The sequence below is a fragment of the Manis javanica genome, chromosome 5, assembly GCF_040802235.1.
Source record: "Manis javanica isolate MJ-LG chromosome 5, MJ_LKY, whole genome shotgun sequence".
Classification (NCBI taxonomy): Eukaryota; Metazoa; Chordata; class Mammalia; order Pholidota; family Manidae; genus Manis; species Manis javanica.
Window position 1 is genome coordinate 23,409,297 of NC_133160.1, and position 15,610 is coordinate 23,424,906.

Consider the following 15,610-nt stretch of genomic DNA (forward strand, 5'->3'; position numbering starts at 1 on the left):
GAGGTGCCAAAGAGACCATGGGAAGGTGATCCACACGATGATCTAGACATGCATGGGATGAGATGAAGTGACACAGAACAAGTCTGTGCCAATAGCCAAGCGGTGATCAAAGGTTCTGCATTTCTAAGAGATGATCCATCCATTCAGTAATTTGATGATATTAGTTTGGCCAACATGCTCAGAGAGAAGAAACTATCCACAATTGAGTCTCTTTCTCCCTCAGACCAATCCATGTGCTTGAAACTATTTTCTGCACAAGCAAAATCAAATAAGAGAGAAAAAAAATGGGTTCCAAACTAAAGTAGCAAACCAGGTTGGAAAATCTTGTCCAAAATGATTTGTGATGCTTGGTGGAAGTTTTATTTATTTTTTATTATTACAGGTGCTTTTGCTAAAGAGGTGACTTCTTTCTTGTGATTTCTGATAATCTTAACAAGTCTGAACAGCAGAGTTGAGGAGGGAGTCCTGAGTGCTGCTTTTTGCCTGCCCAAGTCCTGGTGGGGCCAATCAGTGGCATCAGCTGAGGGTGGAAATGGGGCTTCAGAAGCGGCTGGGGGTGAGAGGGGCCTTCCCGACAGCCTGCTGTCAGCCTCCAGGCCTCTGCTATGGGAGGATGGTGGAGTAGGAGGCAGTGTGGGGAGCTGATGGTTTACACTGAAAAGGACCTGGCCATGCCAGCCTCAGCTGGGATGGGAACAAACCAAGAAGCCATGGAGGAGGAGCTCCAGCCAGCTGCCTGTGTGCAGAGCGAATGGCATACTAGTTCCTCCAAGGACACAGACGGGAAGCTGGGGCAAGTGTCTGGAGAGGCTGTGATGCACGCAGTGTTTGATTGCTCTTCTCTTGCCTCCACTCCACTTCTTGCTGATGAGCCAACAGCTACTTGTCAGGGTTCAAACAGCCAGCCTATGCTTTTCATTCCATAAGCTCATCAGGGGAAGCGAATCTGGGGCTCAGAGTCCATTGGTGTCGATGGCAGTCACAGAGGCAGGTGTTGAGGAGCGTGAGGTGGTTGCCGAGGTCTTGTCCAGGTTTGGGCTTGGCACACTGCAGTCGGTGGACCTGGCTGAGGAGCCCCTCCCTCCAGGAAGCAAAGGCCGGCTCTGGCCGTGGGGACTCTGGCCATGCAGGTTCTGGCCACAGAGGCGGTGGTGCCGCTCCCAGTCCTTGTGCTGGCAGAAAGAGCCGCAGTACCGGGCAATGTTGCAACCACTGCAAGTCTCGCTGGCTTTGCGGCCACAGTTCCAGCAGTTCTGCAAGACACACAGGCATGGTTAGTGGCTTGCATCTTGTGGGACAGGTCAGCCATCACTCATCACCCACACTGTAGAAGAAGGGGCTGTATGGGGCAGCATGTGCTTTGGAGCTGCACAACCCTGGGCTTGTCCCGCCACCACAGCCATCTGTCTATGTGCAGGAAATACACACTCCTCTCTGCATTTCCTTCCTTCCAGTAAAACAGGTCACTTACTGGCCATGGCTGGCAGGGCACAGGGTGAGGGTCTGTGAAAACACACACACAGCTGCTGGGAAAACAGGAGCGTGGGTAGTTGTGCTACTTCCTCTGTGCCCACTCTCCTTTCAGTGATGTGCTTCTCACCGGCGGAATGGGAAGCAAGGGGTCACCCCAGATACACTGCAGCACTAAGAGCCCAGGAGGTCTCCCTACTACTCTGTGTACTCCCTGGAGAGCAGGCAGGCACCGCTAAGGTTTGGCAGGAACCAGTGGAGGCAGAGAGACGGGGGGTGGGGTGGGGGAAGCAGGCTGGCTGAGGAAGCACTAATTCTGTAACATAAGATGTCAGCAAGTGAGGCTTGGTTAGAGCTCCAAATAAGTAATGAAAGAAGCAGTAGAAACAGTGGTTGAACGGACGTTACCCTTCCAAAGCAACGAAGGAAAGCTAGCCTCATGAGGCAGCAAACACTGATGCAGCCCCCACCTGCCCCTTGGGTGTCCTCTTTGCTGGAGTCACATGAGTGTTCTGTACCCAAGGTCTCCAGGAGCCCCACCACCCCCGTCACAGGAGAAAAGCCTATGGCATTGGCCAGGTAAAGCTATCAGGAAAAGGCAAGGCTTTCTGAAGTGCCAGGAAGGACTCGAGCAGCCTGTCAGCTCCTCCCCCACCCAAGTCCTCCACAGTGGCAGAAGCCAATCACAAGGCTCAGCCTGACCACTCTGTAGTCCCCTCCGGGAAGAAAGACAATGCCCCCAACAAAATCTGGATGCTTACTCAGGTAGAAAACAACAGAAAACAAGGGCTGAAAGGACTTGGGGTCTCTTGGCCCACTGCCTGCTTGTACAAATGTGACACTGAGAGCCAGACGTAGGGGACTTGATCAGGGCCACATGGCTCTGCAGAGTCGGGAACCCAGGCCTCCGGACTCCAATGCATTCCTGGTAAAAGTTTGGTTTCAAAGAGCTAAAATCCTTTAGAATGGACCGAGACTCCTCCTCACACAACAGCCTTCTCAAGAAATACACTCTAGGGAATGCCCAAAATTGCCAACACGAATACCAGAGCATGAAAATAGGGAATAGGAGTATTCCTTAAGTTACATTTACAGATCCTCAAGCAAACTGCATTCCAGTGAATTTCATACTTTTGAGTTGGACAGGCTGACTGCAAACAATGCTTTCAGAACATTATCATTTGGAGGGAAAAACTCAGTTATTGCCGATATGGGGCCGCTGTGGAAACACAGGCCAACAGGTCAGTTCCGACCAAATGGGAGAGCCTTTACGCCCCTGCCTGAGGCTGCAGGGGCACCGCAAGCTGGGCCGGAGCATCAAACCACTGGTACTTTCACCTTGGTGCCACTGTATTTAAAATAGTATTTCATGATTCATGAGATACAATAAAACAAGATAAATAGCCTCCTCCAGAGGCAGGATCGGAGAAATGCAAGAACATGGTTAGTGTCAAGCAGCCAGGGTGAAAAGGACACTTCACGTCCTCTCTCCTTGTGGCTTTTCCCTGACTTAACTATGAGGCTTTTTGCCAAGATATAAAAGACAAAAGGTTTACTGTCATAGTCACCCTTCAAACCAGCATTCCTCAAAGCTGGAGCAACACACATGGCCAGACTCCCTCATAGTTAATGGGAGAAGGTACAAACCTTCTGAACTACTGGCCAAGAAATCAGCAGTAGGATTCCACATTTTCCTGTCAAGCATGATATACAGGTATACAGGTTTTCCCCACTAGCCGAAAGCACAGTGTTCTTATGAAACTTTGTGAGCCGAAACGGCCTAAAGCAAAGAACCAATTACCATTCATTTGTATGGAAAGTTTTCGAGCATTTCCAAAAAATAACCTCTTGCAGACTTTTCTGACACCTTAGGACACATCTTGCTAACGGCTGCACAAACTAAATCAAGATAAAGTCCAGATGCTGACACAGTTCAAGGCTATGGCAGCTTGAGGCTGATGCTGAATGTGGTTCCTGGGGAGAAGCTTGGCAGGGCCCCCTCACTGCAAAACAAATGCTGAATGCTATTTTTACTTTTTGTGTTTTTTTATGCAAGTGAAAATCCTCTCCGGATTTTTTTTGGTTAGTGAAAACAAGTACCAATGTAGGTCCTTTCATAAAAGTGAAGTGGTGTAACAAACTTTCAAAAAGCAGGGGATACCTGTACTCCATATGTGGCCTGGGGACCATCTGTATCTGAACAACTGGAACTCGTCAAAATCCCAGACCTCCCCGACCTTACTGCAAAACTGGCCCAAAGAAGAGATGACTGGCCATCTTACAGTCAACTGCTAGCCCATTATGTTTGTCCGGAAATCCAGGTTGGGGACAGAAGGTACCCTGTAGCAGGGATGACCGGACCTCTTACACCATTCCCTCTATCTAAAGCATTACAGGTGAGACAGCTGGGTCTGGCAGGAGAGGAGGCAGCTGTTTTCCAAGAGCAGGAGCTACCATACCACTGCTTACACATGTATGTTGTTAACAACACAGCAAAACCCTTTCCATCTGCACAGTGTAATACAGTTTAAAAACACTTCCACCACCATGATCTAATTTTATCTTCCTAAAAATGAAGGTATCAGCAGGACAGGGGCTGCTACATATCCACAATAAAGAGAAGGAAACTGACTCCTTAAAGATACATATCAGTATGAGGGGGACCTGCGACCAGAACTCAGGGTTCCTAACTAACCTCAGTCTTGGGCTCCTTCCTCTATAAACAACCACCTCTCACAGGATGAATGAGAAACTCCAGGTATATCTGCTAGACTTCAAGTAGAATTTTCTGGATGCAATGAAGGGAATCAGCCCTTCTGGTTGAATGCCAACTTACACAAAGCTATCCCTCCTGTTTGGAAAAGAAAGTTTGCTGGGCAGATGTTGGTATGTGCCTCACCTACAGGCCACTTTGTGCACTGTTTAAAATTACAGCTCCTTGTAAAGCACAATCCCATATATGAAGGGCTGGGATTTAAACCATGTAGTCCAGATCCAGAATTCATGCTCTTAGCCAAAATGTCACACTCCCTTGGAGAACTGTTTATCTAGATAAATAGATATAAATGTAGATAAATAAGGACAAATAGATATTGACATGGATGGCTTGATACATAATTAAAAACACACAACAGAAAGATACCACTGCTCAAAAACAATTCCAAAGAAAAAGTAGGAGGGGAGAAGGAAAAGGGGAGGGTTAAAGGAACTGTCTTCTCACAATTCAGTGTGTTTGTTGGAGTGCGAGAATACGGAATTTTTCCACATCCACTGTGATGGCCAAATCATGGGCATTTCATCTTCATGTTGCCATGCTTAGCATTGCTATACTGAAAGGGATCATTTAATAGGATGAGAAGGTCAAATTTCTCTTGTTTAAAAAAACAAACCAAGTTCTGTGTAACTTCAGAGAATGTCCTGAAGACAGCTGATCTCTTAACCAGCAGATAGGAATCTACCTTCCTAAAAAACAGGATTGTTCAATCTACAGATTCATGCAATCCCTAAAATTTTCAATGAACTAGAACACACAGTTCTGAAATTCATATGGAACCAGAAAAGACCCCAAATAGACAAAGCCATCCTGAGAAAGAAGAACAAAGCTGGGGATATGGCAATCCCTGACTTTAAGGTATATTACAAAGCTATAGTGATCCAAACAGAATGGTACTGGCACAAGAACAGACCCACAGATCAATGGAACAGAACAGAAAGGCCAGATAGTAACCCATGCACATACAGTCAATGAGAATATAATAAAGGAGCCATGGATGTACAATGGGGAAAAGACAGCTTCTTCAACAACTGGTGCTGGGGAAACTGGACAGTTACATGTAACACAATGAAACCAGATTATTGTCTAACTCCATATACAAAAGTAAACTCAAAATGGATAAAAAACCTGAATGTAAGACAATGAAATCATAAAACTCCTAGAAAAAAAGACAAAAATCTCTTGAATGTAAGTATGAGCAATTTTTTCCTGGACACATCTCCTCAAGCAAGGGAAACAAGATTAAAAATGAACAAATGGGACTACATTTAACTAAAAAGTTCTGTATAGCAAAGGAAACCACCAGCAGAACAAAAAGGCATCCTACAGTATGGGAGAATATATTCATAAATGACTCATCAAGGGGTTAACATCTAAAATATATAAAAGAGCTCATATGCCTCAACACCAAATAAACAAATAACCTGATTAAAAAATGGGCAGAGGACCTGAACAGACATTTCTCCAAAGAAGAAATATGTATGGCGAACAAGCACATGAAAAGATGCTCCACAACACTAATCATCAGGGAAATGCAATAAAACCACTATGAGATACCACCTCAAGCCAGTCAGAATGGCTACTATCCAGAAGACAAGAAATAACAAGTGCTGGCGAGGATGTGGAGAAATGGGAACCCTCCTGCTCTGTTGGTGGGAATGTCAATTGGTACAACTGCTGTGGAAAGCAGTATGGAGGTTCCTCAAGAAACTAAAAATAGAAATACCATTTGACCCAGTAATTCCACTTCAAGGAATTTACCTGAAGAAAACAAAATCCCTGAGTCAAAAAGATGTATGTATCCCTATGTTTACTGCTGCATTATTTACAACAGCCAATAGTTGGAAGCAAACTAAGTGTCCATCAACAGATGAATGGATAAAGATGTGGTACATACACACAATGGAATATTAATCAACCATTAAAAAAAAGAAAGAAACCCTGACATTTGCAACAACATGCATAGATCTAGAGGGTATTATGCTCAGTGAAATAAGTCAGGAGGAGAAAGACAAATACCGTATGTTATCACTTATTTGCAGAATATAAAAACAAAATAAAACAATAAACAAAACAGTAGTAAACTCAAGAGACACTGAGAAGTGACTAGTGATTACCATGGGGAAGGGGTTGGGTTGGGGTGCATGGGTGGGTCTGAGGGGGATAAAGGGGCACAAAAATTCTCAATTATAATGTAAGTTGTCACAGGGACAGTAGAACAGCACAGAGAATATAGCCAATGATTCTGTAACATCTTCCTATATTGAAAGATAGTAACCACACTAATGGGGGTGGGGATTTAATAATATGGGTAACTGTTGAACCACTGTGTTGTACATCTGAAACCAATATAAGATTGTATATCAATACTTCAATTAAAAAAAAAATAGGCTTGTTACAGGACTTAAAGTTTATCTTAAAGCCAAAAAATGATTAAAATGAAAGTTCATTTCATTACATTCAAAAGGGCTATTATGATGTTTCTGTCATATATTTTTTCTTTCAATTCATTCACTTTTATCTTCATCATGGCACAAGAGTGTCCTGTACAGTTATCACCAAGTTCTGGGCCTTGGGTCGTGGAGAGCAGGCAGATCTGTCTCATTCACCACTTCAGTCCATAAAAGAACATTCCTATTTATAAACAGACCAGATGCATCTCCTTACTCCTGCACTCCTTGGCTTCAGCAGTGTGGGATTATGCCAGTTAAATTCCCTAAGTTACAGCTTTCCTCATTTGTAAAACTAGAAGCAAACAATACCTACCTCATAGGGTCACTGTGAGGATCAAAAAGACCACACATACACCGCTCCACGTCTAGCACACCATGAGCCCACTCAGTCAGTGGTGGTCATCATCATCACATGATTCCACAAACTCTGCCCTTAGGATTAATTTTCAAAATTTGAGCCAACATATTTAAGAATGTAGTATGATGATTGACAAACTTCTCTGGCACTGGATAAAAATTGTAATTATCTAGTTCAAGAATGGACTGTTGAGACTTACTATTTGACCCAGGAATTCCACTCCTAGGAATTTACCCTAAGAACGCAGCAATCAAGTTTGAGAAAGACAGATGCACCCCTAGGTTTATCGCAGCACTATTTACAATAGCCAAGAATTGGAAGCAACCTAAATGTCCATCCATAGATGAATGGATAAAGAAGATGTGGTACATATACACAATGGAATACTACTCAGCCATAAGAAAAGGGCAAATCCTACCATTTGCAGCAACATGGATGGAGCTGGAGGGTATTATGCTCAGTGAAATAAGCCAAGCGGAGAAAGAGAAATACCAAATGATTTCACTCATCTGTGGAGTATAAGAACAAAGGAAAAACTGAAGGAACAAAACAGCAGCAGAATCACAGAACTCAAGAATGGACTAACAGGTACCAAAGGGAAAGGGACTGGGGAGGATGGGTGGGTAGGGAGGGATGGGGGGGGTACTAGAAGGGGGGTACTAAGATTAGCATGCATGGGTCGGGTGGGAGAAAGTGGAGGGCGGTACAACACAGAGAAGACAAGTAGTGATTCTACAACATTTTGCTATGCTGATGGACAGTGACTGTAAAGGGGTTTATAGGGGGGACCTGGTATAGGGGAGAGCCTAGTAAACATAATATTTGTCATGTAAGTGTAGGTTAATGATAACAAAAAAAACCCCCCAAAAAAACCCAGTTCCTGTGTAGTGACCTCCAATGAGTTCTACATGATGGTATAAAGGGCATATAAAAGTGTAGGCAAAGGGTCTGTTTGTGTTTATACAGAGGATCAAAGCCTAATTTGGCTACCCAGAAAATGAACTAAGATACAATATGAAAAAGAACTTCCAACATCAGCACTCTCTGGAAGACTCATACCAGAAGATGATCATCAAAAAACCCCAACAAAGATCCATGCGCTGCTACAGCTGTAGATGCACTCATCCCACTGGTTCCTGGACTTGCCATAGGAATGAAGAAGGAGATATCTAAGCTGGCCTGTGCATACAATAAAACAACAAATTTGACTGGATCTATACTGTTGGAACTCAACCAAAAATTAGGAGAAGTGCAAATTGTAGCGCTCCAAAATCTTACAACTACAGACTATCTACTGTTAAAAGAACATATGGGATGTGAACAGTCCCCAGGAATGGGTTGTTTTAATTTGTCTGATTTCTCTCAGACTGTTCAAGTTCAGGTGGACAATAAAGTTTTCACAAATGCCTAAGGTGCCTAACTGGTTTTCTTGGTTTCACTGGAGATGGCTGGTAATTATAGGTCTGCTTTGGTTATGTAACTGTACTCCTATTATGTTAATGTGTGTGCAATTTAATTAGTAGTTTAAAACCCATACATGCTGAAGTTACTCTACAAGAAGATATGTCAAAGAAATAATCAATCTTCCCATGTTTTCTTCTGCCTGCTACTCCTATAGCTTTTCTTCTTCCTTCCTAATTACAACCCTTAAATAGAATTCGTGCCTCATATCGAATTTACCGAGTATCATGATTCTTCCAAATGGTAAAGATACCTCAAGACAAATGCTGGGCATAGAAGCCACAGGGCATAAATATGCAAAGAAGTAAAAAGCTAACCTTTTCAAACAATATGGCTTCTCTCTCACTTACCAACTTTACATCTCCCTGTATGGCCCCGGAAGATGACTGGTTAGACAGAGACAGGTAAGATTCCTCAAGGGAGTAACAACCTAAGACAGGCACAGTTGCAGGGGGGCCATCAGGTGAGAAATTGGGGATCAACAGTGGTGAGGCTTAGAACCTCACCCCCCCCGTTTTGAGAGAAATCTTCTGCATCCGTGGATGTTTCAATGCCCTTGTCTAGCTTGGATTAACACATACTCTACAGGCACACACCTTATCATCTACAATTGCTCTCTTACAACACTAAACTATGTTTTCTACCTTTATCTTGCATCTACCTACCACTTCAGCATTTTATTAAAAATAAAAATAATAATAATAATAAAGGGAGAAATGTGGGATCCACATATAAATCAAGTATAAAAATCAAACGAATATTCATATTTGAACTGATTGTTTAGTTCATAATGCATGAGTAAAACCGAAAGTTTCTGTGATGACTGCCCTTGTACTGTTCACCATGTAACTTATTCACTATGTAAGAATTTGTTCTCCAGGTAAGAACTTGTTCGTTATGCTTCAGAAGATTGGAGACTGACGAAAATTAGGCTTGGGGTCGATTAATGATTGTGCATTGAGCATTGACTCCCCTATACAGAATTTTATTGTTGTTAACAACCATTTGATCAATAAATATGAGAGATGCCCTCTCAAAAAAAAAAAAAGAAAAAAAAGTACAGACTTCCAATTGTAAAATAAATAAGTAACCAGGATGTAATGTATAGCATAAGGAGTATAGTCAAAATATTGTAACAACTTTGTATGGTGATAGCTGGTAGCTAGAATTATCATGTACACCTCACCTGAAACTAATATAATACTGTGTGTCAACTACCCTCCAATAAAAAATAATTATCTACAAAAAAAAAAAAAGAAAAAAAGAATGGAGTGTTGAGATTAGTATGTATAATGTGGGGGGAGCACAGGGAGGGCTGTGCAACACAGAGAAGACAAGTAGTGATTCTACAACATCTTACTATGCTGATGGACAGTGACTGTAATTGGGTTTGTGGGGGGGGACTTAGTGATGGGGGGAGTCTAGTAACATAATGTTCCTCATGTAATTATAGATTAATGATACTAAAATAAAAAAAATAAAAAATAAAAAAAGAATGGACTGTTGAGTCTTACTGCCCAGAACTTCAGAAGCAAGCATGGGCTTGGTTACTCTAACTGTCCCAACCCTGGCCCCCAGGGCTAACAGATCTCTGACCTCTGTTGACTCTTCTTGCTCATTTATGACGAGGAAGGCATCCTCTGCAGCCTGCCGTTTGACATCCGCTATGGTTTGCTCCATCCGAGCTCTCTCTGTTGCAATCACTTCAAAGGCTTTTTGCTCTGCCTCAGCAACGGCTTTCTGTACTTCTGACATGGCCTGAATTTTCACCTTATTCACAGCTTCTTCTAGAAGAAAGTGACAGTAAAATCAACTGGCCGAGAAATCTTTTCCCTCCCACTCTATGTCATTTCCAAGCAGAGGGAGAGTTGAAACAAGATGGCTTTTCTAGAAATACACAGGAGGAACCTATGACCTATTCATTTGTATTCTTAGACTTGTCCATTCATGCAATCATCTGTTGGGTATGTAGATGCGACTGCAAAATATGGAATATATAGATGGGCACTGTGTTAGGGGCTGGGATACCTAGGTGGCTAAGATGTAGTTCACATTTTCATAACTGTTCATGATCAAGTATATAGGTGGCTTAGATGCCATGATTTATGTCAGTATAAGGTAAGAGTTCCAAGGGGAAAAGCTCTACAAGTGGCAGGAGAGGATCAAGAAAATGTGTCTTCCTTTAGATGGTAGGTAGAAATGAATTTTTAGAAAATCTTGCATCCCATGCTGAAGAATTTGGCCTTTTATCTAACAAAAATGTGAACCCCTAAGAGGTGCTATGCAAGGAGAAAAGAAGACTGAAGACAAAGATACCAATTGGAGGCTGGAGAAATAATCCAGCTGATTTTTTTCTTAAGACTTAATTTAGGCAGGAGCAAATGGCACAGTGGAAGGGATGAGGTAGAATGAAGTTGGTAGTATCAAAGAGTTTGAGATAGAGGAGGAGATCAAGGTTGCTTTATCTTGTAGTTTCCTGACTGCCACTTTCCTGATATACAATATGCTAATTTGTATTGTTGATAACATAATTTGTGTGTTCCTGTCTTTTGTCCATTTGCTTATCATGGTCTTGATGGCCCTGAAAGAGTCTTTATGAATGACAGGTATTAACTTTTTTGTACTGGACTATATTACTGGGAAAGGGAGGCAAGGAGGAAAAGGCTAATATTTGGATAAGGGAAATACTAGGGATATGAGGTTAGTTTAATCCTCAATCTTACCACAGCAGTCTGAACCCTCCTTATTCTTGTAGAAAATCAAGTCTACCAGGAATAGTCTTCACAAAGCTAGGGACAATGAAGATGAAAGGAAGAGCAGAGGGCTGTTCCAAGAGCAGAAGGAACCAAATGTGGTTGTGTGTGAGCACAGTGTATATAGAGTCTAGTGAAAAGAACAGGAAGAAATGAATTAAGCTATACACGCAGAAACAGGGCTATATAAACAGAGAAGAGTTGGTTATTTAAATGCCTCAGTGTGACCTACTAAGGGTGTGTAACAGATCTGGACTATAGGAAGTCATTTCAAATTCTTGACCTACAAAGTAACCTGAGAGGCAGTAGCCTAGACGTCCATTAGGAAATTATGAGACAACCACCTTTCCCCCAAATATACATTCCATGCTTGAACGTAAGTAGACAGACACATACCAGTTTTCTTCCAAAACTCCACAGGTACGTATCCTGTTCCTGGCCTACTGCTGAATTCCCGCTGTGAATCTAAAGGAGAGAGATAAATAGCATAGGGTCAAAAGCTGTCTATAACCAGTACATTTTATTTTTATGTAAAATTCAACACATTTCTCATTCACCATTTAGAAAGATTCAAACATATTCTGTTCATTTAGTGTAAAAATTATTCTGATACAGGATAAAATTAGATTATAATAAAATAGTCTACCTAATTTTTAGTTTTAAAACACATGTATACATGCCTCAGATATTAATGGTACATATTTCAAAGTAGTGAGATTAAAAGTGATCTTCACTTTGTTCTTTTTACTTATCTACAAGTGCTCCTTTTTTCCCCTATGACATATATGTATTTTTTAAGGTACTCCCTAAAATATATAAATATAACTACAGAGAGATATTTATGTATGTGTATGAGTGTATCTGTATCCAATTTAACTGTCCCATTATGCACAGGTCTTTGGTAACTGCTCTGTAGATATGTGGGGAATATGGTGTTTGTTTCTTGGCAACTTTGGATCCTCATGTGATTTAAGGAGGCTTCCTTTAAAGTTTCCTGAAATGCTTATAAACAAACAAACAAAAAGAAAGTAAAAAAGAAGATACTCTGATCTGGAACATGCATTTCAAATGTACCCAAAGAGGCACTCCAGGGACCTGGTTGCTGGGAAAGCAAACAAGTAGAAGGCGACTGATTTTATCATACTTATTGTGACTGTAAGAGAATTTTTTATAAGAAAACAGTTCCATTGCTTTAAAAAGTGTGAAAACTAAGGTAATTTGAGTTAAAAAAAAAAAAAGTCAGTACCAGCAGACTTCCTCATTTCCTTACACTTTGTTAAAGCTCATTTGGAGAGTAGATTTTATGTACTGAACACTCACCAATCCACAGTGCAGAGGAATCGGTAACAGCCAATGTAACAGGGTAGGTTAGACTGGAATGAAACATTTGCCAAAAGAGCTTTATAAAATGGTTAATCTTCATGAGAATGCCTGAGAATTAGCAGCAAACCAGTCTTGGGTAAGGAGGCAATCTCTTCCATTCCAAGAGCTACCGGCACAAAGAGAGAGCCTACCTCTGTGTCCCCCAGAGATATGAGGGGATAATGATTTTTTTTCAAGTCATGTTAAATACACATAAAATTTGTCATTTTTAAAGTGTCTAATTCAGTGACATTTTAGTGACTTCACAATGTTGTGCAACCCTATATACTTCCAGAACATTTTTATCACCCTGAGGGGAGCCCCATAAGTTTAAAATTTTGATAGTATTAGTACTTTTTGTGACACTAGACTCTCTAGGAAGTACTATCACCACTCACTGGTAAAAAGAACACTGAAGGGCTCTTTTCAACACAGGTGAGGTTCCTGGTTCATGTGGCCATTTGTCAAATACCTAGAATCTCAAGTATGAGATTCGTGAACTAAATATAGGGAAAAATCTAGGATCATTACAGATAAAGTAACACAAGCTAAAGAGAAGGAAGTGAATCAATTTCAACTGAGTCTTAAATAAGGAAAACCAGTGAGTGTATAGTAGAGTCATCATTGGCATTAAATGACAGAAGAAACACTTATTTACTTGTGGGACGTGGGGAAGTCCTGACAACCAAGGAAAAGCTGCTTCACTTCAATCATCAAATATGCCCTTGGTCACATTCTTTGTACCTGCCCGGTCCTCAGTTTTTATTGCTCTGATAGATGCAAAAGGCAACATGCACTTAACCCCAAAGGAACTTCTCAGATTACTCAGGACATACCTAGGGACATTTTCATGGTATTTCCAGAAGCCAGAGTAAATAAACAAAGTGGACCTAACATTACCCCATATTAAAACACATTCTAAAAGCTATAATAGTTAAAAGTTTGATACTCTATTGGGAAGCAGTATTAACATAATCACTAAGGTGTTTGCTGGTTCTGGAATACCATACTTGCTATCCTGACTTACTAGCTATATGACCACTTTGGCCAAGTTTTTAAACTTGCTGAAGCCTCAGTTTTGCCGAATATAACAGCAGTTCCCCTATTTCGATAGGCAGTTTTGAAAACACATAAAAGGCTTAGCACTGGCTGGAATGTTTAAGCGCCCAGGTAACTTATTATTATTAAAAATTATAATACAGTGAGAAAGGTCAATGACAGAAATACACTAAAGTATTTAACAAAATGCAGCATTTGATAATTATGTCATTTCAATAGATAAAGGGTTGGTATTATTCACTGATGAAGGAAAATTTCAACTGTTTGGAAAATTTAAACTTAGATAGCTAACACTCAAAACCTGAAATAATATAGATGAAAACTGCTGTACCCTGAATGGGGAACAAGGTTAAGAACAAATCATAACGGAAAATGAGACTTGAACCCATAAATATTACCTATACCATCCATCAAAACACACCAAGATCAAAAGTGCCTGTTATCTACAACCCATTAATTTTATAAGAATATACCCTCAGGAAAAATGCAAGATGTTTGAAAAATCCTTATGTATAAAGATTTTAAATATTGTATTAGTCACTGAAAAACAGTAACAAAAAAGGCAAAAAAAAAAAGTAATGTTAAAAAAGTTAAGTGTTTCAGGAAAGTATACTTTATTTACATGGTAGAATATACAGTAATTAAAATCATGTTTATAAAATCTTTACTGATGTCAGAACATGCTAAAATGAAGTTGAATTTTCATAGAAATCAACACAAATCAATACAGTATTCTCAAGATACATTTCAAAATTCTTCAGTGTGTGGGATGAGGACCTAATAAATTCTTTATGTTTCTGTACTTTCTGTAATGAGCCATGCAGTTTCACTAAAAAATGTACCTCCTGAGGTTGCTCTGAGAATTAAATGATATGTACATAAAGGAATGGTTCTCAACTCTGCGAGCCCAGGTCTCATCTCAGAGCAATTAAATCAGAATCTCGAGGTGGGGCCAGGGTATCAGAAGTTCTCTAAAAGTTCCCAGGGTGATTCTAATGGGCACCCAGGGTTAACCACTGAAGGACCTAGCGTTCATCGATAAGGTCTTACAAACCACACCAGGAGTATCTTCTCTGTAAGTCATATATATTTTCTATTGTAACAATGAGAAAGTGTCATTCTTTTAGCTGACTCTTCTGGTATTGCTACATACATTCTGATTTTTCAGCTACAGGCATTACAGACTGACTAGCCATTTCAGTAGGAAAGAGCTGTACTCTCTTTGAACTCCTGCTCTGACCCCACCTCAGATACACATTCATAATTCCTTCCCCCAAATAGAGATACTCAAAATTCTGTTACATCAATAGTCAACATTTACCGTCCTCAACATAAATGCTAATCACAGCTGAGTCATGCAGTTCAGATTCTATGAATCTTATTTTCCTGAACAAGTATTTATTTTTCTTAGTTAGTAATTGCTTTTACTCATTTGCTATATTTCTTGTTATTATTTCTAATTCAATCTCCATTTCTCTTCCTACTGTGTAAATATTTTATAAATTTCATTTTCTTGAAATTTCCAGCAAGATTCAAGGCTGTTCGAGTCTGAACTGACTGCTTTCCAGGCTTACCACTATTGCTTGGGACCCTCCCTCATCCCTTTAGGGATTCCCTTATGCTCTCTCTTTCTTGAGTTGGATCCTGGTGAATCATATTTCTTCCACTCTCTGGCTTACCTCCTTGCTTTAGTGTGCATCCTACCCAACTGTGGCACACACCATAATAAAGAGTAGATGGGAAGTGCATGCACTCTTTTGAAAAATTGTGGGTGTTAATCTAATACTTCATTGTCTTGGTTGAACAGAGAATTCTAGGCTAAAATAACTTTCCTTCAGAGTTGTCTTCTGACTTTCAATGTTGCTAATTGAGAAGTCTGTTTCTTCCACTGTTTCTTACTTGGTAGATTGGCTGAACTGGA

At 40.7% G+C, this 15,610-nt stretch overlaps 1 protein-coding gene across 6 annotated transcripts in view; it reads right to left on the reverse strand.

The window, feature by feature from the left end:
• Positions 1–351: 351 nt before the first annotated feature.
• CBFA2T2 (CBFA2/RUNX1 partner transcriptional co-repressor 2) overlaps positions 352–15,610 on the reverse strand; it is a 167,611-nt gene continuing 152,352 nt past the window's right edge. For 3 of the 6 annotated variants that reach the window (XM_073236710.1, XM_073236712.1, XM_073236713.1), the window contains 4 exons: positions 11,665–11,733; positions 10,112–10,302; positions 8,114–8,233; positions 352–1,253 (listed from right to left, as the gene is read on the reverse strand). In XM_073236710.1, coding sequence (XP_073092811.1) covers positions 954–1,253; positions 8,114–8,233; positions 10,112–10,302; positions 11,665–11,733 — 680 coding nt within the window. In that variant the 3' untranslated portion in view covers positions 352–953. The remainder of the gene's footprint in view (positions 1,254–8,113; positions 8,234–10,111; positions 10,303–11,664; positions 11,734–15,610) is intronic. The other 3 variants (XM_073236711.1, XM_037012784.2, XM_037012783.2) reach the window with 3 other exon arrangements.